The sequence below is a fragment of the Vigna radiata genome, chromosome 11 (assembly GCF_000741045.1).
Source record: "Vigna radiata var. radiata cultivar VC1973A chromosome 11, Vradiata_ver6, whole genome shotgun sequence".
Lineage (NCBI taxonomy): Eukaryota > Viridiplantae > Streptophyta > Magnoliopsida > Fabales > Fabaceae > Vigna > Vigna radiata.
The window spans coordinates 728,955-753,204 of NC_028361.1; the positions used below are offsets into that span (position 1 = coordinate 728,955).

Genomic DNA, 24,250 nt, shown 5'->3' on the forward strand with positions numbered 1-24,250 from the left:
AATTCGATTCATTAGAGTGGATTTAAATTTAAATCTATATATTATAAATGAATTAATTTAGAATTTTTCAAATCCAAATAATAGATCAAATTTTAAATTTAAATTAATACATCGATTTTAAATTTGATAATTTATTAGACCAATTTAAATTCAAAATAATTTAAAATTATTAATATATATTTTCTAAGAATAAATTTTATGATGAAAATTTTATTTTATATTCCATCAAATATGAAATTAATTAACAATTTTAAAAATAAAGTGATTTTTAATAGCTGAATTTGAGTGCATGTTTTTAAAATAAGAATAATTAATTTATTCTTTAAGGGTTTAATGTTGAAACGTGAGGTAAATTGAATTTTTAAAAATTTAATTAAATTATAATCTAAAATAAATATTTTTTATTGAAATCAAATTCAAAATAATATTTGTATAGAAAAACCAACTTGAACTGATATATATATTGATATTTATTTTTTATCTTCATATTGCCAATCACTCTGAAATTGAATTAGGAAAAATAAATAGGAAGGATATATTCTCACATTTAGATGTGGAAATTAAAAACAACTGAGAATTTAAGAGAAATCTTTGCTTTCTAAAGAAGGATGTGGTAACAGCAAAAGATAATTTTTTTAGTATAAAGAAGTTTAAAGACTAATTTGATACTTTAGAGAACAATCTTGTTATGCCTCGTTGGATCATGTGGCTCCTGCTGCTGCCTGGATAATCATGGTGTCTGGTAATCAAGTTGCAGAAGTAGCAACACTTCAGTGAGACTTTCTTTCAGTCTGAGAGATCATTGTAACGGTAGAAAAATTATTAGCTGATTTAGAGGAAAAGAAACTCAAATTTCTAAGTGTAAAAACTGTGACTCTTATGTGGTATTTACCGACTCCACGGTTATGATCATTTTTATCTCTTTTCGTGTCTCTCTTCTCCTTTTGTACCATTTTGTGCTCTACTTTTTCTAGGTTGGATCTTATGCAGGAACGAGACAAAGTGCTTCTCCTAAAGCTGCAAAACGCAGTCTGCATCTGTGAGGAAGCACGTGACCATTTTTTGATCTCCTAAGTAATACTCATGAAAGAGTTTGTCTAAACATATGTGTGTTGAGTATCATATTTATTGCTTTTAATGTTCATGAGAAAACCTAAACAACATAATCTAAAATTGAATGCTGACTTGGAAAGTTAGAATAATGTTTTATTTCACATATTATCTGATGATCTACGTATGTGAGTTGCTCGATCTATGGTAAGGGTTTATATTCTGTGATTATATCAATGTGTTTGATAAAATTACAGAAGAGACTGTTATGAAGACACATTTATCATATTTATTAGATTATATGATGTTCTTGGGTTTTACATTGTACTGTTTCACTCTGGTATTGGTTCCGTTGTAATCGATTTATGTATATATTATCTGATGCGTTTTCTTGCCCAAGTTTCAAAATTTCAAGTATGGTAATTACAAAGATAAGCCACTCAGGATTTGTGTCATGTTTTGTAACCTCTATTGTATCAATTTTTGAAACAGCGGTGCGAAATGGACACCATTGCACCGCACATCTTCACCAACGAAACAAATCAACCAATCCCCTATCTTTTCATTTCGGATCATTTCAGACGCATGTTACGTAATTTTGACACGTGTTTTCTACTATCTCATTCTATCTTAACAGCACCTATTCTGTCAGCTTTCGTTTTTCTACGTGATAACAATTCCAAGGTTTTTCGTGCATTATGGTTCCATTGAAGAACTATAATGCTGGAAACGAAATCTGAGGCCACGTTACTCGTGTTGAATGTGCTCTCTGATGTTTCTTGGCTGGCAAAGTTGAAGGAGATATTGTGCTAGATGCAGAGTACCACTGTCACGCTGTGGTAGGAGAACTGATATAATTTCTCATGTTAATAATCTTCTACAAACATATAAATCTACGGATCTGCTTGACCAAATTGTGACAGATTTTGAATCTTAGCTCGTGCCTCTTGCGTGTTTCGAAGAAGCCAGCTGCAAAGAAGCTTCTGCGTCGAGTTGAATTGACCATCTCAGAGGTAATAGAAACAAAAAGTATCTTGCTTTCTCTCTTGATTATTGTGAAGACTCGTGACCAATTTGAGGGTTTGCATCAGCTTAAATTTAGAATCTGGAAGGAGGATGACAGTGTTATAGCTCTATCACCAGGTAAATATTCTCACCCTGAGCTTCCATTTTTACTACTGTAAGGTGTATGTGTTTTTGAACAGAGTGACCATTTATCATCTTTCAATTTGACTTGTGAAAAATCTTCTCCATTTTGCTGTTGGGTGTATTCTTCCTAACAACATACTAAATAGTTTCTGTTTATTTTATAAGATAATGGCAATGATGTGATGGACCTTGTAATTTTCTGTCCCTTTCATTGAAACTTGAGGCCGAGATAGATGAGGTTCTGCAGAATTTTAGAAAGTACCAGGAGCTTGAATATATGGGGCTGAAGAAAGACTTCAAGCACAAAAAAACCTATCTTCAAAATATATATCTGGAATATGAAAAAAATGTATTGGCTGCCTCAAAGGTCTCATCAAGTGCAGTAAGAGAAAGAAAGATAGGTTTTCTGTGGTTGAAGTTTTTCTTCAGCCACCTTATATTAAAACGGGAGCGGGATAAATTTGAAATGATGAAGAAGGTAGCCAATGGTTTTAGCAGGACGCTCCCACAATATTATCAAGAAACACTTTTTGCTTTAAAGTGATAGATTATTAAATTGCAAATCTTCTGTGACTATTTGAATTTTCTCCAATTTTCACTGTCTTAGCATTAAGTGTATTAGCTGTTATAATCTTGGATGTTGTAGCATTAAACCGTAATGAGTTTTATTATTTGAAAACTATAAAACAAAAATGTCAACTTCAAATAATAAAAAATATTACTCATTTTAATATTATCTTTATATTAATCACAGAAATTTATATTTAGACAAATTAAAACAAATACTCAATTTAAAAATATAAAAAAATGAAAACACACAAATTTATAATTACTTATACCTTCATTTATTTTTTCATATAGTTATATTGTTAAATTAATAGTTTGTCTATTAATTACCAATAATAGAATACTGCCACTTTTACTCTGATCTCCATTTTAGTTTACTTGTTGACTCACATAAACTTTAAAATGACCCAATTGGCAACACAAGCATGTAATCATTAAAAAACATTAAAATCACACAGCAATGTTAATCACGTGCTAGTACTATGCAAAAAAAAAAAAAAGTGTATTTGATCGGAGAAAAACAACGGCAGAGAAACACTACAGTATCAAAATTCAAGAACAACCTTAAAAAAACTGAGGAAAGTAACAAACTAAAACGATGGAGTTAAGTAGAACAAACAAATCACTATACAAGCACGGGTGTAGAAGCAGCGCCCGTGCCTCTGAGGTCATCTTCCCGGTCATGGACGCTCTTAGGCACCGTCACGACGAGTTCGCCACCGATCACGACAGCGGTGGTGAGGTCCGGCCGCGTGGAGTCCGGCAGGCGGGTCCTCCAGACGTCGAGGTGGAGGTCTTCGAAGGGAATGCGCAAGGAGACAGTTTCCCTGACAACTACCTTTGTCATTCCGGGATGGATTTGGACTATGTGAGCCTCCACCTGTACGAGTTCCGGTGTCTCCGTGACGAATCGGAAGCAGTTAGGGGCTTCATGAAAGGACACGTCAGCATCGGCGGGGATGGGGAGTTGCAGGACTCTGGTGAAGACGTGGGGGAGCCTCCGCAGCTTCTTGGTGGCGGCCGCCTCGGAGAGAGGGCTGAGTTGATTTTGGATGGCGATGTTACGCTTTCTGGCCATTGCCTATTTACGAAAGGTAACTCTCTTCGTATTCAATTCAATTCGATTGAATTCAGAAAGTTTGTTTGTTGCAATGTTTGGGTTTTGCTGCACGTAAGCACTATAAAATGCACTTCCCACGCTAACCTTCTCTTTCTTCGAAATTACAATGTTACCCCTCTCAATTATTAAAGGAAAATCACTTTTTGGAAATTCATACATTCATCTTTCCACCTGATTTTCAAATAAAATAAGGTCATTAAAAAATATAAACTTTTTTGTAATTTATAAAAAGTAAAACAGGATGTGTTAAACTATTATATAAAATTTATCAGGAATTTCAAGATATTATCATCTTTATTATTAATGAATCTCTTTTTCACAACCACTGTTACGAGTATTAAGAAAATATCATTATGGTATACATTAATACTTTTGTTATTTATATTGTTTGATTACCTTACTATTTACAGCTATTTTTAATTATTATCTTTACTGTATTTTAGAACTTACATAACTTATTAAAATAAATTTAATTCATTCACATCACAAAAAATGTATGTATACAATGAAAGTTACTCAAAGAGTTTAAATGAGTTTTATTTTATTTAAAAGTTATTCAGAAGAAAATAATTGCAAAAGAGAATCACTTTTATTTTTCTTAATTGAGTTCAAATTTTGTTTTTATTGAAATTTTCGATCTTAAATAAGTGAATAAGTGTTATAGTTAAGAAATATAACAATGTTAATTTTTATTTATATTAAATTTTAATTCTGAGTCTATGTTTTATTGGAAACCAATCATTCATTAAAAAAATAAGAAGTAAGATACCATGACACATAATTTCATAATGTTTTTGTTTGACGATTTGTGCATATTAGCTATACCATGATCACAATATTTTTATGTAATTTGATAGGAAATACGATACAAAATTGCAGAATCATACACAACTAAAATCTCAACTTTTACTACATAAATAAAATTTAAAATTGAACTAAATAGTATATAAAAAGTAATAAAAAAATTATTAAAATCAAATCTAAAGACTATAATATGAAATAAAATCAAAACCGGACTGGTTTAAAACATTATCTTTAAACACAATTAAGAGAGAAAGGAATTCAGATTTATCATAAAAAAAATAAAAGGTTAACAATTTAACTACCTACAAATTTTGTTTGAAATACAATAAGCTGCCTAAATTATACTTTTTGGAATAATCTTTTTTATAATTTTAGTAAATTTTAAAATTTATAAACATTTTTTTCTTTTAATAGCACTTCATACCATTCTATTTTTTCCATCCTTCGCGTTTACTTAAGTTACGATTGACGTTTGTTATTAATAATTCATGATAAAAAATATTGATTCCCCGTTCCACGATTAATGATAATTAACTAAAATAAAATCATTAAATGTAATTTATATTTGAAACATACTGTAAGATTATTTTACTAGTCTGACAATGAAAATAAAAGTAGTAAGTTTTTTTTTTTTCATTTTTCAGAAAAATCGAAAAAATGAAGATATAAATATAGAGACTTGAGACGTAGAGACAGAGGAGGAAGGTGGTGGGATCCTTCCGTGGAAAGTAAACAAAATAAAAGGCTTCTCTACACTGAAAACAAATCACAAAGAACAGCATATATAAAATTATAAATACATACAACTAAAGAATACGTTTTCTTTAAATTAGTAGCATAATATAAGATTTTTTGGTTTTATTCTCTTTGTTGAATCTTTTGCTGTTAATCTTCTCTTGTTAAATCAAACCAGAATACGTCATGACTAATAATGATGATGTTATAAAAACTTTTACACTAATATATATTGAAATTAAAATAAAGTTATATATTTATACAGATTAAAATATTTATAATTTTGTTTATAATTTAAAAGGTGGATTTATGATTTAATTATTTTTTAATTAAAAAATTTACTTATATAATAAATGAAAACTACTTACAATAAAATTATGAAAATTATTTATAATTTTTCCTATCATTGAAGAAAAAGTCATCAGATACAATATGTTTTCACTAATATTATATAAAATTCTACGAAGAGGATTTTCATTTTAGTATCCACATTTGTTTTTTAAATTTATTCTTTAAATAAATCTTTTTTATAAAGTAAAAAAAATTATTTTATCAATTTTCATTTTTTTATATTTAACTTTTTTTTTCTAATTTTTCATGCTTTAAAATTTAAATATTTTTTATATAAAACTACCTATAAAATAAATAATAATTATTTAGAGTAAAGTTCTAAAAAACATTCGTATTTAATTTCATAACTATAATAATAATAATAATAATAAAAAAAATAATAATAATAATAATAATAATAATATTTTTATTATTTTTTATTATCATAAAAGAAATGAATACATATATACTGTTTTCACTAGTATTGTCTAATAGCAATATGATCTATTATTACTAAAATGGTACACATGGATAATATATATATGTATTATTTCAAAACTTAAGATTACTTTTAAAGTGATTTGATTGTTAATATAAATTGACTGTTTGAGAGGGAAACAGGGAAATCACCAGGGTAAGGCTTGCAATCTTTGATGACATTGTTGAAAACTAGCATGCCTTATTCCACCAATATCTGGCCTATGCTGTTTCCACAATTCAGTGATTCTTGGTTCTAGCAACAACCTTCACCAAAAGTATAAATAACGTGTATGGCAAGTTCAATAAGTTAACCTCTAATTTATCTACCAAATTAAAGCTAATAGAGTTTCAAGTTCCAACTAATAAACTGTTCCTGGGAGATAGTAAAGGATAACAGTACTGTTTATTTCGTCTGTGAAATATGGTTCGAAGGATGATTGATCTAAACAGCTGCTGTAGGCTCAGAGTTGGAAAGGTCATCATGATTCCGCATCCGACGCCAACGGCGAGATCTTCTGTGAGCCCGATTCTGTGTTCTTGATGGTTGTTTATTGGGGGAATCAGAATGAGTTGTGTCTTCCAAAGGATGAGTATGACCAAAAACACAATCAAGAGGGTCTGACTCCCACGGCGTATCAAGAGCAGCGTTTATCTGTAATCAAATGTATACCAAAAAATTATTACATGCAAAACAAAATCTCCTCTTGGTCTATCATTTTAATTATCATTTTCCGGTGGAGACTGTATCTTTTTATATTAGGCACAATAATTTGTTGTTTCCCTATGCTACAAACAAGCACATTTTTTCAAAGTTTTAATTCTATCTAAAAACTACTTTTAGAAAGAGATTAATTATGACCATATTGTGCTGTTCTTTTGAAGGGAGATAAAGGAAATTTTGGCACAAAATCGACACTAATAAGTCATGAATAAACCTATATAAGATATCAAAACTCTATTTTCAATCCAAAACTTTAGACAATTGGTTTATAGGTCAGTTTACTTATATATCAATCATCTTATTTATTTTTACCCAAAACTTGCATCTTACCTATAATTCCTAACGCATTTTATGAAGTCCTTTATTGCTACTGCACTCACAACAAATCAGTAATTTTTGCCTTGATTCTCGTTAAAAAAATATTTTTCAGTTTCTCAATTTATTCTTTATATTTACATTTGGTTTCTCCCCAAACTTTTCCAAGCATCAAGTTGAATTGAATCCCGAAAGATTTTCCAATTTATCTTTTACCAGGTTGATCAGTATGGAACTCGTGTAAAGAAATCATCATTGGTTGTGAGTGAGACAACTAGTGAAGCTACAGTATGTCAGTACCATTACCCTTCCCCTCTAAAACTTTTGCAATGTTTGCAGCCACCAGTGAAGCTACTATTTTATTGTCTTTTAAAGAAAACAATTAAAAAAGTATACATCGATATTTTGCAACCCATTGACATATTACAACTGAGCTTAAATCAAGTTTATTTTTCCTTGAATAATACACACAGTACTCAAGGAGGGTATGTACCTAACTTTCTCAGTGTGCACAAATGAAGTTTAACAGTTCCTCCCCCCTTCCCCAAGACATTTGAGAAGGTCAAAGCAAAATATACCCCCATGGTGTCCCCAACACAGTCTATATCCTTCTATCCTCGAATTAGTTAGAAATTAGCATATTTGATTACACTAAAAGATTTAATTAGAGAACAAGAAAAGGGAAGTCTAAGAATACTTACAAAAGTATGCTTCGTCTCATGATTTGGTTTTTTGCTGTTGGTGACATTTTCAGACCTGCCTTGCGATTTATCATTAGAATCATTACGAGAATGGTCTTCGGATTTATCATAAGAGTCTTGATCATGAGTCCTACGACCATGGACTGCCTCGCTAAAGAAATTCCGGTATCTCCATCTTAATTTAGAATTATTACTTGAATCGTCAAAAATCCTCTCCAAATAGAAATGCTTAGATATAAGTCGCATCACGGAGGGATCATTCTGGTATTTTGTCACCATTCTGACATTTAACAATAATTAAAATGTGTAAATGAAATGAAAAGCAACTGAATCCAAAATAACAATGAAATGGGAGAGACCACTGGAGATTGACGCTATTTTCTCTTCCCATGTCACCCCCTCTTTAGTGACATAGCAATCCGGAGATATACATAATATCAATACAATTTAGACTTTGTACTGCCCTCTTATAGTAAGTTTTGCTTTTATAACTATATCTTATTTTAAATATGATGATGGAAAACTGGAAACAATTGGACATAAAATCTCAAACTGTATCTGCCTAAGAGGAGGCAACAGCTAAAATGACATTACATGTTTATAAAATTCAAATGGTAAAAAAAAAGAACTGTTTTTTGATCAAGTGATACCAAAGACCAATGTTATGTTTGTAAATGCTAGAAGGAAATAAACTAGTAGAAGAACAGGAGTAGCTAAGCACTTCAACAAGATAACTAGAATGCAAAAGAGAAGTGAAAAACTTAAATGTGGAAAAATCTCTAGATTAATTGGAACAATTTCAACTGCCATCAAATTCTTCTATATAAAATTTGAAAGCTAGAACACTACAAGGTATCAGTTAAATCCCATAGCAATTTTGTTTGGACAAATAATAGTTGCGTTTTTAACCAATAAGTCAGTTGGGGGAAGGGGGATTTTGCAGTGAAAACAGAAATGAGTGTTTGGATTACCATATCTGGTACCAAATACTCATTTACGCTTCCCAATGCACAAAATGGAGAAGTTATAACATTGCTGGATTGAAAGAAAAAGCACAGGTTACTTCGTGTGAACTATAACACAAAAACACTATAATGGTCACCTTATTTTCAACTTACGCTAAATACTCCTATACCAAGTAATAACAAACCTTCCTTGCTTTTAGTAACTCTTCATCATTCCTATCAATCCTAGAGTGTCTTTGGTATTATTTGAAACTTGTTGCCTATATTCCTCCATTTAATAACGTCCTTTCTACTTCTATTCAGAACATATAATTGACACTTCACATTGATCTTGTTACACAAAAAAAGCTTTGCAGTTTTAATCAGCCACCCACCTATCTACACAGCTCGTCATAGTGGACGAAAGCTAAGCTGAATTGCTCTGCTTATGACAGCATTTACTTTATTGCCTACCTAAAGAACTCCACAGAATGAGATGGCAATTGGAACTCATAGCACAAATGAAAAATGTTTACCAAGTCTGAGCAACTGAGACGAGAAAACCTACATATTCGCTAACTCCTTCTGCAATGTGCTACCGTCCATTGCAAGAATCAGATCTGCACGAGAATACAAGATTCTATTACCTAGCCAATGTCCACAGATAGTACCAGCTCCTGAAAAAGCATAAGACAAGAAACAAGACTTTCGTAGGAAGGCCTTAGTAAAACACTAGAAATAAAAATAAACAAGTGGTTTGTCTTACCGACTGAAAGGTAGGCTCTAATTGCTTTACTGAGACTGAAAGGTGCTGCAATAAAGGTATAATGCCCATGGTCATACTAACCCCTATGAGAATCTGCTGTAAATATGACAGTATAACTAAAATATGTAGGACTCTTCCTGGTTATGCAACTCTAAAACAAGAAGTAAGACAATGACCCCTCCCCCATGGAGGGGGAGGCCCTAGTAAAACTGTAGAAATAAAGATACGAGTAGTTTTTCTTACTGCCTGGAAGGTTGACTTGAAATGCTTGTGCTTTACCGAGATTCCGAGTTGCTGCAATAAAGGTATAATGCTCATGGTCATACTAACCCCAATGATAATCTGCTGAGACTATGGTAGAATAATCAAAATATATAGGAATCTTCCTGGGTATGCAGCTATAGAATAAGAAGTAAGACAATGAACCCCTCTCCCTCCATCAGGATGTTAAGGTAATAGAAAAATGCTTTGTTTTTTTATTTATTTCTTAGCTTAGTTATCCCTACAATCACTACAAGTGCTTGGATTAATCACCAGTACAATTACTTTTAACACGTTAAACATACAATGTCTCAAAGCCAAAAAATTTCATATATTAAAATAATATTCACTAAATCATTATAAATTAGCACCAGAACAATTAAGGATGGTAAAATCACAAACCAGTCCATGCAGCTGCACCCCCAGCAAGTGCACTAGCAGTGAAATCGCTCAGAAATCTAGTTTTCCACGAAAGAAGAATATTAGCTTCCCGAGGTGTCAAATTTTCCTACAAAAGAAAAAGACATTTGGTGATAAAGCCGATAGCACGGGGTATGTTAAGTCCATCATCATCGAACTTTCACAATGTGTGCACGAAACCTTTTCAATGATATTTGAAGGCAAAGAATCATGTCCTTTTATGACGATCACCAATTATAAGAAGCTGATTTTAACTAAATTTATCCCACACGTAAAAGCATTTATCTGGAAGTCCAAGTTGCAAACCCAAATGAAAATTAAGTGAAGAAAACACTGAATCTCAACTCTCAGACGCCAGAATCAAGAAATGACAATGAAAAGTAGAGAGTGTAACAATAAAACTCAGAATTAACCTGATCCGGGATATACATTGACAATGATTTGTAAAAAATAAATTGCAGAAAAAAGGAATTAAAAGCCCTAACTGAAGAGAAAATGGAGATAAGAAGGGAAGAACCTTCTTAGAAATGATAACTTTTTCAAGATCTGCCCATACTCCAATGAAACTCATTACCGTTCCCTTCTCTTCTTGCTTCCTTTCAGTATCAGTTTCTCCTTCTTTGAAAGAAAAAGAAATATAAAGTGTTATTCATTCATTATAATCACATAAAACTGTTGTATGTGGCAACTATCTGCATTCTTCATTATTTTATTTTATAATCTTTATAAATATATATACATATATTATATAAATTTTCTATTCTGTAAAAGTAGGATAATTAAATATAGTATTTATTAAAAATTAAAATCATGTTATTAATACAAAAATCAGTTATATAGTATTAAATATCCTAATACTTACTGATTAATTATGCTTATAAACAATTGTTTTTTTCAATCTAGGTTTTGTTACTATAATTTTAAAATCTTATTAAAAATAGAATAGAAAAAATAATTTATCTGTATGAAAGAATTGTATAAAATATAACTGGGGTTTAATAGAAATTTATCCTTGTCAAACTGTGACTATTTTTGCTGTAAGAAAAATTATAACTTATTTCCACTTGCATTTTATAGAAATTTATATCATCATTCATCGTATTTATTAGTATTTCAGTTTGAAAATTACACGAACAATCTTTTTTTTAATTTTTCAAAAGATAATTTTTATATGATAAATATTATTTAACATGTTACTAATAGAATAATTAATATTCATAATTCTTTTCTAAAATAATTAATTGTCATTATCTATAAGTTTATGAAAGATGTAACTAGAGATATAGAGATAAGATAAAAAAAAAAGTTTAGAAAAATGACTGTAAAATCAAATTTACTAATAGAAAACTTTATTTATAGTTTATTTTTTTATAATAAATTAATCAAGTATCATTTTTAACCATTACTGTTCTTAATTATTTGTTAGACTTTACAAATTTACAATTGTGAATTTTCAAGAAAAATAAACAGTTAAATAAAATTAAAAAGAATAAATACAATATATGTTAAAAAAATATCAATTTAATGATTTTCAAGTAAATTATTAGAGTAAATATAAATATACCACAAAAAATTGTCAACCGATTCTTAAATATATTTTATAAATTGATTATTATTTGTATTCCAGTCATCTTTAAATATATTATTTTTTGTTTTAAATTTTTATAAACATGTCTTTGTTTTTAATCCTTATAAATATTTTGTTTTTAATTTTAGTCTTCTCAAATAAATACCTTTTATTTTAGTTCCTATAGATACATTATTTTTCCTTTCAGTTATTAGTAATTTCATATACTAACATAACGTTGATGATATATAGATATAGATAATGATGAAATCAGAGAATAAAATCAAAACGCGTCTCCCTTGTGGTTACAAAATGTTAATTAAACTATTTCTTGTTTATCAAAACATGTGATAGTATACCTAATAATGCAGAAACTACAACAAGATTCATAGTTTTAGAATTGTGTAAGTTCACTTTTTACTCACGATTCAAAAATCATTAAAATATACTATTTGTTAATAAATAGAAACTATCACAATTAATTTTTTGACAACATAATTTTAATTAAGAAAAAAATACTTAATATAAAGGAAAAAGTCTCTTTAACAACTTTTTTTTTTTGACAACTTTTTGACAACGCATACGTGGCAGCTTATGATTGGTTCGTTTTAAATATTTTTTTAAAATAAATTCAAACAGAAAAGTGAAATGGTGACACGTGTCCTGTTGTCAAAAAAGTTGTCAAAAAGTGTTGTTAAAATATCATTGTCGTAATATAAATGTCTATATTATATAATAGTAATGTGATTTATTATATTAAAATTAGAATTTTCAAATCAGATTAAATTGAAGATGTATATAAAATTTAATATCATTGAACTTTATTTAAACTTAAGTTAATTAATTATTTAACTCACCAATGAACTGAACAAATATTTTTTAAACTTATTAATAAACGTGTTGAATTAGAATTAATAGATGTGATGACAATTAATTTCAATATATTTGATTTTCTTATGAAAGTGGATTATAACTAATGAAAAACAATCTAGTTGTCATGTATATCAATCCTTTCTCCAGGAGATCTTTTAATGTATTTTAATATACAAATAACTACATTCCAATTACTTTCACATGAAAAATTAAGGAATTGGTTTACCAAACTAACTGAGAAAATATCAAGACGATTAATGGTAAGATATTGAAGTTTAGTATTATGATCCATGAATGTGTCCATAGGTTTTGAATTCATCAACGTGATTTTCTCCAAAATATCCCATATATATTTCTTTTGAGATATAACAATACCATCATTGAATTGTGTCATCTCAATACCCAATAAATATTTAAGTTTGTCAAAATCTTTGATCTGAAAATGGTTGTAAAGATGTCCAATTGACTTGACAATATTAACTAAAATTATAAACATGGATAATATGTTAAAACTTGAGATTAATTTTAAATGATAGGCTTGCCATCTTTGGTTGAATGGTTGAAAACAAACAGGTCTTACTCCACCAATATCAGGCCTATAGTGTTTCCACAATTCAGCGATTCTTGTCTTTAGCAACAAGCTTCATGAAAAGCAAATAATGTGCATGGCAAGTTAAATTTTTTTACCTCTAATTATTTACGAAATTAAAGCTAATAGAGTTTTAGGTTCCAATTAATAAAGTGTTCCTGTGAGATAGTAAATGATAACATTGAAGGGTGATTGTTCTAAACAGCTGCTGTAGGCTCAGAGTTGGAAAGGTCATCATGATTCCGCATCCGACGCAAACGGCGAGATCTTCTTCTAACCCGATTTGGTGTTCCTGAAGGTTGTTTATTGGGGGAATCAGAATGAACAGGGTCTTCCAAAGGATGAGTATAACCAAATACACGATCCAGTGGGTCTGATTCCCACGTCGTATCAGGACCTGCGTTTATCTGCAATCAAATGTATACCAAATTATATTATATGCAAAACAAAATCGATCATTTTAATTATCATTTTCCAGAGATACAGCATCTTTAGACACAATAATTAGTTATTGAGAAAGTCAAAGCAAACATTACCCTCCGTGTTCCCCAACACAGTCCATATCCTTCTATCCTTAAATTAGTTAGAAATTAGTATATTTAATTACACTAAAAGTTTTAATTAAAGAACAAGAAAAGGGAAGTCTAGGAATACTTACAAAAGTATGCTTCGTCTCAAGATTTGGATTTTTGTTGTTGGTGACATTTTCAGACCTGCCTTGGGATTTATCATTAGAATCATTACAAGAATGGTCTTTGGATTTACAATAAGAGACTTGATCATGTGTCCTATGACCACGGACTGCCTCGCTAAAGAAATTCCGGTCTCTCCATATTAATTTAGGATTATTACTCGAATCAGCAAAAACCCTCTCCAAATAAAAATGCTTAGATAGAAGCTGCATCACGGAGGGATCATTCTGGTATTTTGTCATCATTCTGACATTTAACAATAATTAAAATGTTTAAATGAAATGAAAAGCAACTGAATCAAAATAACGATGAAATAGGAGAGACCACTGGAGATTGAAGCTATTTTCTCTTTCCATGTCACCCCTCTTTAGTGACAAAGCAATCCGGGGATATACATAATTTCATGGGGGACATGGACAGTTCCAATTGCAAAGATGATAATTATATTTCAAGCAAAGTATGGACTTGGTAGGCATAAAACCTTTAACTGGTTACAACAAATAAAACAGGTTTTAATTCTCAACTCACATATTTCATAATTAACTGACAATGATTAGGATTTTTTGTATGTTCTTATCAATCAAGTTAAAAGTGATACTGTGGGTCCTGGTGTTTGCATTTGAAGCCACTCTTGCTCTTATTCTTTTTATAGGTTTAATTAATACAATTTAGACTTTGTACTGCCCTCTTATAGTAAGTTTTGCTTTTATAACTATATCTTATTTTAAATATGATGATGGGAAAATGGAAACAAATTTGACTTAAAATCTCAAACTGTAGACCGTGTCACCGATGTAACAGCTAAAATGACATTATATGTTTATTAAATTCAAATGGCAAAAAAAAAACTGTTCTTTGATCAAGTGATACCAAAGACCAAAGCTGTGTTTGTAAATGATAGAAGGAACTAAACTAATAGAAGAACAGGAATGGCTAATAAGATAACTAGAGTGTAAAAGAGAAAGGAAAAACTTGAATTTGAAAAATCTCTACATTATTTGGGACAACTTCAACTGTCATCAAATTCTTATATATAAAATTTGTCAACTAGAACAATACAAGGTATCAATTAAATCCCATAGCAATTTCATTTGGATTAATAATACTCGAGTCTTCAACCAATAAGTCAACTGGGGGACGGGGGATTTTGCAGTTAAAATGGAAATGAGTGTTTGGATTACCATATCAGGGTTCCAATCATTCATTTCCACTATCCAATGTACAAAATAGAGAAGTTAACACTGCTGGATTGAAAGAAAAAACACCGGTTACGATCAGGTGAACTGTAACACTATAATAGTCACCTTATTTTCAACTTACCCAAAATACTCCTATACCAAGTAATAATAACCTTTCCTTGCTTTTAATAACTCTTCACCATCATTCCTAGACTGTCTTTGATATCATTTGAAAAAGGTTGCCTATATCCCTCCTTTTAATAACGTACTTTCTACTTCTATTCAGAACGTGTAATTGACACTTCCCATTGATCTTATTACACAAAAAAAACCTTTGCAGTTTTAATCAACCACCCACCTATCTACACAGCTCGTCACAGTGGACGAAAGCTAAGCTGAATTGCTCTGCTTATGACAGAATTTATTTTATTGCCTACTAAAGAACACGAAAGAATGAGATGGTAATTGGAATTTATCGCACAAATAAAAGATGTTTACCAAGTCTGAGCAACTGAGAGGAGAAAACCTACATATTCGTTAACTCCTTCTGCAGTACGCTGCCATCGAGTGTAAGAACCTGATCTGCACTCGGATAAAAGCTTCTTTGAGCTAGGGTAAGTCCAGACGAAAGACCAGCTACTGCAAAAGGATAAGACAACTTACAAGACTAACGTATGAAGGCCTTAGTAAAACTGTAGAAATAAAAATACAATAAGTGGTTTCTCTTACCAGATGAAACGTAGACTCGAAATGGTATACCGAAATTCATAGTTACTGCAATAAAGGTATAATGCTTATGGTCATACTAACCCAATGAGAGTCTGCTCTGTCAGTATAATTAAAATATGAAGGACTCTTTCTGGTTATGCAGCTCTAAAACAAGAAGACAATGACTGCCTCCCCCATGGAGGGGAGGCCTTAGTAAAACTGTAGAAATAAAGATACAACGAGTAGTTTCTCTTACTGCCTGGAAGGTTGACTTGAAATATTTTTGCTTTACTGATATTCCGAGTTGCTGCAATAAAGCAATAATGCTCATGGTCATAAATCTGCTGAGACTATGGTAAAATAATAAAAATATATAGGAATCTTCCTGGTTAGAATAAGAAGTAAGACACTGACCCCCTCTCACTCCATCAGGATGTTAACGTGATAGCTAAAAGAGAAAGAACAACGCTTTTTGTATTTATTTCTTAGCTTCGTTATTCTTACAATCACTACCACTGCTTGGATTAGTCACCAGTCCGATTACTTTCAACACATTAAACATACGATGACCCAAAGCCAAAAATTTCATATATTAAAGCAATATTCACTAAATCATTATAAATTAGCACCACAATAATTAAGATACTAAAATCACAAACCAATACACGCAGCTGTACACCCAGCAAGTGTATAAACAATAAAATCCTTCACAGATTCCCTGTCGAGCGAGTTAAGAATATTATTTTCCGCAGGTGTCAAATTTTCCTACAAAAGAAAAAGACAGATATTTAGTGATAAAGCCTACAGCACGGCGTCTGTCAAGTCCATCATCAACGAACTTTCACAATGTGTGCACGAAAACCTTTTCAATGAAATTTGAAGCTACAGAATCATGTTCTTTTATGATGATCACCAATTAAAAGAAGCTGATTTTAACTAAATTTGTTCCAAACGTAAAAGCATTTATCTGGAAGTCCAAATTGCAAACACCAATTAAAATTAAGTGACAAAAACATTGAATCTGTGCTCTCAGACGCCAGAATGAAGAAATGGCAGTGAAAAGTAGAGTGTAACAGTAAAACTCGGAATTAACCTGATCCGAGATATGCATTGACTATGATTTGTTAAAAATGAATTGAAGGAGAAAGGAATTTGACATTGAAACAAAATAGGGAGGGAAATTAAAAGCCCTAGCTGTAGAGAAACAAGGAGAAAGGAAGGGAAGAACCTTCTCGAACTCGAGAACTCTTTTAAGATCGAGCATTGCGTTAATCAAACTCATTACGTCACCTTCTCTTCTTGTTTCCTCTCTGTATCAGTTTCCCAGTATTAGTTTCTCCTTCTTATGAGGAAAAACAGAGTTTATCAAAGTATTGCAAGATCTCCCAAATGCCTGGGAGTCATATTGATTAGGATTTGAGTTTGGAATTTCAGGTATAGAATTTTATTTTATTTTTTTCAAAAGATATTCTTTATTATAATAAATATTTTATAACATGTAACTTGTAGAATAATTAGTATTCATAATTCTTTTTAAAGCATGTAATTATCTATATATGATGAATAATTGAATTTATAATATAAAAGTGTATGAATTATTGACAATTTAGTTTAGAAATTCTGATAAACAGTGAAGAAGCATGGCCATGAGCATTGGCGTGAGCATGAGCACGAGCATTTGCAGCACGAGGATGATTGGTATAGAGAAGGGAGTGTTGGAATCATGCAAGACGTTAAGACAAGTGAAGCAAGTGCATGCTCAGATCCTCCGTTCAAAGGTGGACCACTCTAATTCTCTGCTTCTCGAACTCCTTCTTTGTTGTAGCACCCTTCCTTCTTCTTCTTCTTCTTCTCCTTCAGCCCTTCACTATGCGCTCTCTCTTTTCACCCAAATTCCAAATCCGCACACCCGTTTCTCCAACCAACTCTTCCGTCAATTTTCTCGTGGCCCCACACCGGAGGGCACCCTTCTCCTCTATGGCCTCCTCCGGAGAAAGGGTACCCTTCTTGACAGGTTCAGCTTCCCCCCTCTGTTGAAGGCCGTTTCCAAACTTTCTGCCTTGAATATGGGCTTGGAGGTTCACGGCCTCGTTTCTAAGTTGGGCTTCCATGATGACCCTTTTATTCAAACCGCCTTGATTGCCATGTACGCGGCATGTGGACGTATTATAGATGCCCGTTTGGTGTTTGACAAAATGTCTCATAGGGATGTCGTTACCTGGAATATTATGATTGATGGGTACTCCCAGAGTGGTCATTATGACCATGTTTTAAGGCTCTACGAAGAAATGAAGATTTCTGGTATGGAGCTTGATTCTATTATCCTTTGTACCGTGCTTTCTGCTTGTGGTCATGCGGGAAATTTAAGCTATGGCAAAGCAATTCATGAGTTCATTAAGGATAATGGTTTTCGTGTTGACTCACATCTACAGACTGCTCTTGTTAATATGTATGCGAGTTGTGGTGCTATGTATCTGGCTAGGGAAGTCTATGATCAACTTCCCTCAAAACATTTGGTTGTTTCTACTGCTATGCTTTCGGGGTATGCGAAGATTGGATTGGTGAAAGATGCGCGCGTCATATTTGACCAAATAGTTGACAAGGACTTGGTGTGTTGGAGTGCCATGATATCTGGTTATGCTGAAAGTGATCAGCCTCAGGAGGCTCTTGAATTGTTTGATGAGATGCAGCGACAGAGAATAGTGCCTGATCAGATCACGATGCTCAGTGTCATTTCTGCTTGTGCTCATGTTGGTGCGCTTGTTAAAGCCAGATGGGTGCATTCATACGCAGATAAAAATGGTTTTGGAAGGGCTCTTCCCATCAACAATGCCCTGATTGATATGTATGCTAAATGTGGCAACTTGGTCAGAGCAAGAGAGGTATTTGAGAATATGCCAAGAAAAAATGTGATATCTTGGTCCAGCATGATCAATGCTTTCGCCATTCATGGGGATGCTGATAGTGCCATAGCTCTTTTCCATAGGATGAAAGTACAAAATATTGAGCCCAATGCGGTTACGTTTATAGGTATACTTTATGCATGCAGTCATGCAGGCTTGGTTGAGGAGGGCGAGAAATTCTTTTCCTCCATGATCAATGACCACAACATTTCTCCCCAACGTGAACATTATGGTTGCATGGTGGACCTATATTGCAGAGCCAAACTCTTGAGAAAAGCATTGGAGCTTATTGAGACTATGCCTTTTCCGCCAAATGTTATCATCTGGGGATCCCTAATGTCTGCTTGTCAAAATCACGGTGAGCTTGAATTAGGGGAATTTGCTGCAAAACGACTACTTGAGTTAGAGCCTGATCATGATGGGGCCCTTGTAGTTTTGTCAAATATTTATGCCCAAGAAAAAAGGTGGGATAATGTCGGACTGGTCAGGAAATTAATGAGTCATAAAGGTATCTCAAAGGAGAAGGCATGCAGTAGGATTGAACTAAATAACGAGGTGCATGTGTTTATGATGGCAGATAGATATCATAAGCAATCAAATGAAATATATAAAAAGTTAGATGAGATAGTGAGTCAACTGAAGCTAGTTGGTTACACACCAAGCTCTTCGGGAATTTTGGTTGATTTGGAAGAGGAAGAAAAAAAAGAAATAGTTCTCTGGCATAGCGAAAAATTAGCACTGTGCTACGGGCTAATTAGTGAGAGAAAAGAATCATCATGCATTCGTATAATTAAAAATCTTAGAATTTGTGAGGATTGTCATTCCTTTATGAAACTGGTCTCAAAGGAGTACCGAATAGAGATTGTTATGAGAGACAGGACTAGATTTCACCATTTTAACGGTGGAATTTGTTCTTGTAGAGACTATTGGTGAATTATTCCAATCTGTAAATTGAATTAAACTGGCATATCCTCATTTTGGGCCTGCCCTGTATATGCCAGGGCATGTACTTCAGCTTGGTGAGGGTTATCTATTATAAACTTGATCATCATTTCTAATTTTGTTTAAAATTACCATAAATTCATTTTCTTTTGGTTGAATACCGCTCATTTGGCAGTAAATAATTGAAAATTTTGACCACGTTACTTTACAGATACCATATCTATAGTAATGTTAGACTGACATCAAACTCGATCCAACTTGGCACAGGCATAACAAGCTTACTTTCCAAATATGCTTTGTATGGGATAAAAGGCGCTTCTAAACCTTCATTAAGCGGCTAGAATCTTCTTCCCTCAAGGATCTACAAAATTTCCTTTACCAAACCCATTTCATATTGTAAATCTAAACAAGTTAGTATTTGACTCCGGCGGATTTTTTTTTTCTATTATTTATGAACCTTTTTTTCTTAAAAGAAAAATGTTTAAAAAATCAATCGTGACTCTAAAGAATAGGAGAAATTGTCAATCCTGATTAATACTACATAAATGAATAGAGGAGATGTGTATGTTCTAAAGGAGTTTCCAATAGTAGCAGTAAGGATCAATCGTGTTCCATTAATTTATCATAAATACATAAATAATTGCTTTGACGATCAGGTCTCAGTAGTTTATGACTTAATGGTTACGGAAAATCATTGCACTTGAAGAATTGGAATCCATGCGTGGTTGCCTAGTGGCGGCTACCATTCATCACGACACCACCAACTCCAAAATGGCATAGTAGCCTAATCATGATATTATGATTCACACAAGCGTTAAATCTAATTAAGTACCTTAATTATCACATTTCATAATCCATCTTTAGCTGCAACAAATGGATTTAGTCCTTCGCCATTTGATTTGTGTTGCTTTAATGGACCTTTATGGAGATTCTATGCCTCAACCTCAAGAAAACTATCGTCAGCCACATAACATAACGTAGTAAGATAAAAGGAAAATCGCATACTATCATTACATAAGACAAGTTGATGATGACATTCTCCATTATAGCCACAGGGCAGTGAAAAAAAAAATCATTTTTTGTGCTTGAAAGTCGAGGGTTACAGAGCGAGAAGTTGACCATAGGAGCTTCTTTAATAACATATCCCAGATAAGTTTATGGACAAGAAATGATTGCTGATAAAATAAATAGACAACAAATGATAGCGTCAAACCTCTGAACAATTTGTTTTTCAATTTAATATTATCGTATATAATCTCGTACCAGTCGCACTAATAGATTGGTCCCATATTATTTAGTAAAACTGAGATGAAAAGGAGTGCTCAAAAACAGCACGTTGAGCCTAACATCAAATGCCACTTGACTTGTAAAGTACGTTAGATTCTTTGACATCTTTTGGAAAGAAAGAAAGAATGGATGTCAAATTCTGTTTCCATGCGAATCATTTCCAGGTGACTATTGCAGAAGGAAGTTGAAGATAACCCACATGTTTACAACGTTCTTAATTAACAGAGGGATTAATCTTTTAATCAGAAGCATTAAGATATTTACATAATCTTTTTCCATCTTAAGCAGAAAACGTTTGTGCGGTATGATCTAGAGGAACTTTTGGAAGAGAATGGTTTCTCTGCCGATCAGTCACGTGTAGAATAAAGTCGGGATTAAACAGTTTATCATGGAAATTAGATGTCTGCTGCCAAGAAAGGAAAACAGAGAAAAAAGAAGGAAAGAGAAGAAAAAGACGGATGAAGCGAAAAAGCACTCTCTGTACAACAAGACAAAATGAGAAGCATAGCCACAAAAAGCTAAGTATAAACTTTATTTGAACGAAAGGAAAGATAGTTATATGATATTCCCTGTTCCCAACTTGCAGGTTCCTCTGTTTTCATCAGTGCAATGTGAAAGTGGAGGAATTGGTGACTTGAGAAGTGGTGTTTGACCTGCCACTGTACTTGTTTGACGGTGAAGTCAAATCGCTTGACCTTCTTCTCAGCATCTGCCTCATCCCATCAGCCACTCTAACCGCAGGATTCGATTTGATCTTCCCACAGAATGACATGTGAGCTTTCACAGCTTCATCCATGGCAAAAGGCATTTTCCCTCTGTTAATCTCGTCTCTCACTGCTTCTGAGCACAACCCACATAACCATTTCCCGTCAAACTTGGCCTTCACATCGCGGATATATTCTTGGGTGCAATCCTCTTTGAGGCCACAGCACTCACACTTGACGGATTCCACTTCCATATCTAGCTGTAAAGACAAGTTCTTTCTGAACTCTTATCTTCCTTTTAAGGAGGAGAATGAGAATCTTCGGATAATGGCAGCCACGGGTGGTTCTTTTTTTTTTTGTTTTGGTTGGATTCGAGCGCAATGATGACAGAAACAGTCTTGGTTATTTACTTTATGTTGAAAGTTGTGCGCTTTCTGAGTTGGGATTGATGGTTTTTTTGCTTCAAGAACTAGTAAGAGTGTGTTGTTCAACTAGAGCTTTTATGGTGTTTGAGATGAAAGAGAGAATGGGAATTTAAGTAGGGAAGACTGCCATAATTTCCTCCATGTTCTAAGGGACATGGCGGATGTGGAAAATAAAAAGGGAGTGGTCGGAGGGGCCTTGCTTTTGACCCCACTTTGCATTTAATAACAATTAATAATGTCACACATCATCATCTAATCAAACAAATGAATTACCTTAACTAAATACTGCAACTATCTGATATCTGTCTTATTCCTTGTTAATAACTCATCTCCAAGTTTCAGAAATCAGAAATTGAGATAATCAAGGGTCAAAATTACATGAAGGTGGGGCAATGTGCGGATGGATTCTTTTATAGCATGTTTATTTATGTTGTTTTGTGGTCGCTTTTGGTAGTTTGTCCAGTAGTTCTTCTGATGTTACGTGAATTTCATTCTCACAACTTTATGATTATCAGTTTGAGGGATTCATTTTTTGCTGTTCACAATTCTACTTTATTGAACTGACACTGAGGCACCTGCTTAATTATGGATATGAGTTGTCTGAGTGACTCCTTCTTCTTTTCTGTTGACCTTTGCTTTCGGTTTAAAAGATAAGTGCCTTGTATTTAGCTTCATGATTGTCTAATCCTTTTTCCTCTCTCGTGTATGAACCTACTATATACGACACCTATATTATACGATAATGTAGTCATTTATTAAGACTCAGTATTTCTCTGTTTCATGCTGGTTCTTTTTTTTTTTCTAAGACTCTCTGCATCATAGTTTTTCTCCCCACCATTATTGAGAAATAAAGGAGAAAACTGAGAAACTCCCAAGCACATGGGGCAATAGGTAGTCTTGTTCATCTGGTTAGCTTAATGAATTCTATGAATTTGGAGTGCTAACTCGTTATTTTCCTAAGGTATTTAGTGAGGTAAGACAGTCACAATCACTGTTAAGAAATATCTTCTAGCTTTGTTGACAAGATGACATTAAATGATATCACTCTTTACCTAAAATCTTAAGATAATAGGTTAATAGATCTCAATCTTACATAGTGTTTTAATTTCTCATCACTTGAATTCTCAATAATTTCTTTTTAAGGGTGAGTCTCTTTCACATTGTTACATTCTATCTTCAGTGAAAGCATTTTAAAATGAAACATCGGCTCTCTTAATACTGTTAGATCTATAAAAGAGGAGGTTCACTAGAAAGATCCAAACACTAATGAGATCTAAGTAACACCACTTTCTATCAAAAATCTTAAGAGAATGAGTTAATGAATCTCAATTTTATATGATGTTTTACTTTTTCATTTTTATCGACTACCAGACTTAAACTCATCTTAGATTCCCATCAGCTTTTTGTATTAGAATTTTCGTTACTGAGCTATGAAGAATGGACTGGTTGATTTAGCTTATGAAAACGGATTTACATCTGAGATATCACTTCTGAATGCACCAAACTTGAAAGTTAACATGGCATACCTTTTGTTTTCTCTTATTTTCAACAACTTTATGTCATACTAAGCATTATTGTTATTCACTAAATCGCTATAAAAGAAAATTCAATTGCCAAATGAATGTGACAGAACAATGAATTGACAACTTGACTACAGAATGCCGAAATCTCTACATGCAAGTTGCAATAATAGAACAAATATTGTGGATTGTTTTTATCTTTTGGCAAAAACAATTATGTCTTTTCTAATTTTATTTATTTATTCTCTTTCATGTACAGCGAAGAAACAAGATCTCTTTATGTGATTCTAGTCAAAATGGTATGTGCAATGCTGCTTAGCCAGTTAGCCTGCACATGGCAAACGTACCCTTTGCTTGGTTGTCTTGGCAAATCAAGTTTGCAGTGTTAAAATGAAGGAATTTAAGCAAATGCAAAAGGTTTAACTTGAAAATAATTTTGAAAATGAAGATAGAAAATCGAGGACCCCACTTGCAGTGTTGGCCATTTCTCCAATCTGTG

General features: G+C 32.5%; 5 protein-coding genes and 1 long non-coding RNA gene across 9 annotated transcripts; 2 read left to right on the top strand and 4 right to left on the bottom strand.

Annotated features, from left to right (window-relative positions):
• The first annotated feature begins 539 nt into the window (after positions 1 to 539).
• On the top strand, positions 540 to 2,791 carry LOC106777416. The gene is made up of 4 exons (XR_001376938.2): positions 540 to 1,889; positions 1,974 to 2,063; positions 2,142 to 2,193; positions 2,365 to 2,791. It is a non-coding gene; the product is annotated as an uncharacterized LOC106777416 (long non-coding RNA).
• A 218-nt stretch (positions 2,792 to 3,009) lies between these two features.
• On the bottom strand, positions 3,010 to 4,036 carry LOC106776966. The gene has a single exon (XM_014664450.2). The coding sequence runs from the start codon at positions 3,842 to 3,844 to the stop codon at positions 3,392 to 3,394; it is 453 nt and encodes a 150-aa protein (XP_014519936.1). The 5' UTR covers positions 3,845 to 4,036; the 3' UTR covers positions 3,010 to 3,391.
• A 2,251-nt stretch (positions 4,037 to 6,287) lies between these two features.
• On the bottom strand, positions 6,288 to 10,979 carry LOC106776967. 2 transcript variants are annotated; one of them, XM_022775742.1, is made up of 7 exons: positions 10,881 to 10,979; positions 10,346 to 10,451; positions 9,926 to 9,976; positions 9,683 to 9,727; positions 9,485 to 9,536; positions 7,973 to 8,252; positions 6,288 to 6,887 (listed from the first exon to the last, which is right to left on the bottom strand). In XM_022775742.1, exons 1-7 carry the CDS (start codon positions 10,932 to 10,934, stop codon positions 6,678 to 6,680), a joined length of 798 nt encoding a protein of 265 aa, XP_022631463.1. In that variant the 5' UTR covers positions 10,935 to 10,979; the 3' UTR covers positions 6,288 to 6,677. The 2 variants fall into 2 exon arrangements, with proteins under 2 accessions (XP_022631463.1, XP_014519937.1); XM_014664451.2 differs by having other exon boundaries at positions 9,485 to 9,593.
• A 2,161-nt stretch (positions 10,980 to 13,140) lies between these two features.
• LOC106776450 lies at positions 13,141 to 17,385 on the bottom strand. Of its 2 annotated transcripts, XM_022775635.1 has the most exons (8): positions 17,199 to 17,327; positions 16,630 to 16,735; positions 16,227 to 16,277; positions 15,992 to 16,036; positions 15,793 to 15,901; positions 14,051 to 14,330; positions 13,929 to 13,960; positions 13,688 to 13,799 (listed from the first exon to the last, which is right to left on the bottom strand). In XM_022775635.1, the coding sequence occupies exons 1-8, from the start codon at positions 17,250 to 17,252 to the stop codon at positions 13,796 to 13,798; spliced, it is 681 nt and encodes a 226-aa protein (XP_022631356.1). In that variant the 5' UTR covers positions 17,253 to 17,327; the 3' UTR covers positions 13,688 to 13,795. The 2 variants fall into 2 exon arrangements, with proteins under 2 accessions (XP_014519394.1, XP_022631356.1); XM_014663908.2 differs by lacking the exon at positions 13,929 to 13,960 and having other exon boundaries at positions 13,141 to 13,799; positions 17,199 to 17,385.
• LOC106776449 (pentatricopeptide repeat-containing protein At4g14820) lies at positions 17,287 to 19,966 on the top strand. 2 transcript variants are annotated; one of them, XM_014663907.2, is made up of 2 exons: positions 17,287 to 17,404; positions 17,602 to 19,966. In XM_014663907.2, the coding sequence occupies exon 2, from the start codon at positions 17,611 to 17,613 to the stop codon at positions 19,804 to 19,806; it is 2,196 nt and encodes a 731-aa protein (XP_014519393.1). In that variant the 5' UTR covers positions 17,287 to 17,404; positions 17,602 to 17,610; the 3' UTR covers positions 19,807 to 19,966. The 2 variants fall into 2 exon arrangements, with proteins under 2 accessions (XP_014519393.1, XP_022631355.1); XM_022775634.1 differs by having other exon boundaries at positions 17,330 to 17,404; positions 17,586 to 19,966.
• A 1,597-nt stretch (positions 19,967 to 21,563) lies between these two features.
• LOC106777323 lies at positions 21,564 to 22,519 on the bottom strand. Its single transcript, XM_014664898.2, has one exon. The coding sequence runs from the start codon at positions 22,058 to 22,060 to the stop codon at positions 21,704 to 21,706; it is 357 nt and encodes a 118-aa protein (XP_014520384.1). The 5' UTR covers positions 22,061 to 22,519; the 3' UTR covers positions 21,564 to 21,703.
• Positions 22,520 to 24,250: the final 1,731 nt, after the last annotated feature.

Coding starts and splice junctions, on each gene's coding strand:
- LOC106776966 (XM_014664450.2), bottom strand. CDS start 3,844: ATGGCCAGAAAGCGTAACATCGCCATCCAAAATCAACTCAGCCCTCTC.
- LOC106776967 (XM_014664451.2), bottom strand. CDS start 10,934: ATGAGTTTCATTGGAGTATGGGCAGATCTTGAAAAAGTTATCATTTCT. Junction 9,977..10,345: donor GGGTGCAGCTGCATGGACTG/GTTTGTGATTTT, acceptor CCTTTATTGCAG/CAACTCGGAATCTCGGTAAA. Junction 9,728..9,925: donor TCAAGTCAACCTTCCAGGCA/GTAAGAAAAACT, acceptor CCTTTATTGCAG/CACCTTTCAGTCTCAGTAAA.
- LOC106776450 (XM_014663908.2), bottom strand. CDS start 17,252: ATGAGTTTGATTAACGCAATGCTCGATCTTAAAAGAGTTCTCGAGTTC. Junction 16,037..16,226: donor TCAAGTCAACCTTCCAGGCA/GTAAGAGAAACT, acceptor CCTTTATTGCAG/TAACTATGAATTTCGGTATA. Junction 15,902..15,991: donor TCGAGTCTACGTTTCATCTG/GTAAGAGAAACC, acceptor ATCCTTTTGCAG/TAGCTGGTCTTTCGTCTGGA.
- LOC106776449 (XM_014663907.2), top strand. CDS start 17,611: ATGGCCATGAGCATTGGCGTGAGCATGAGCACGAGCATTTGCAGCACG.
- LOC106777323 (XM_014664898.2), bottom strand. CDS start 22,060: ATGGAAGTGGAATCCGTCAAGTGTGAGTGCTGTGGCCTCAAAGAGGAT.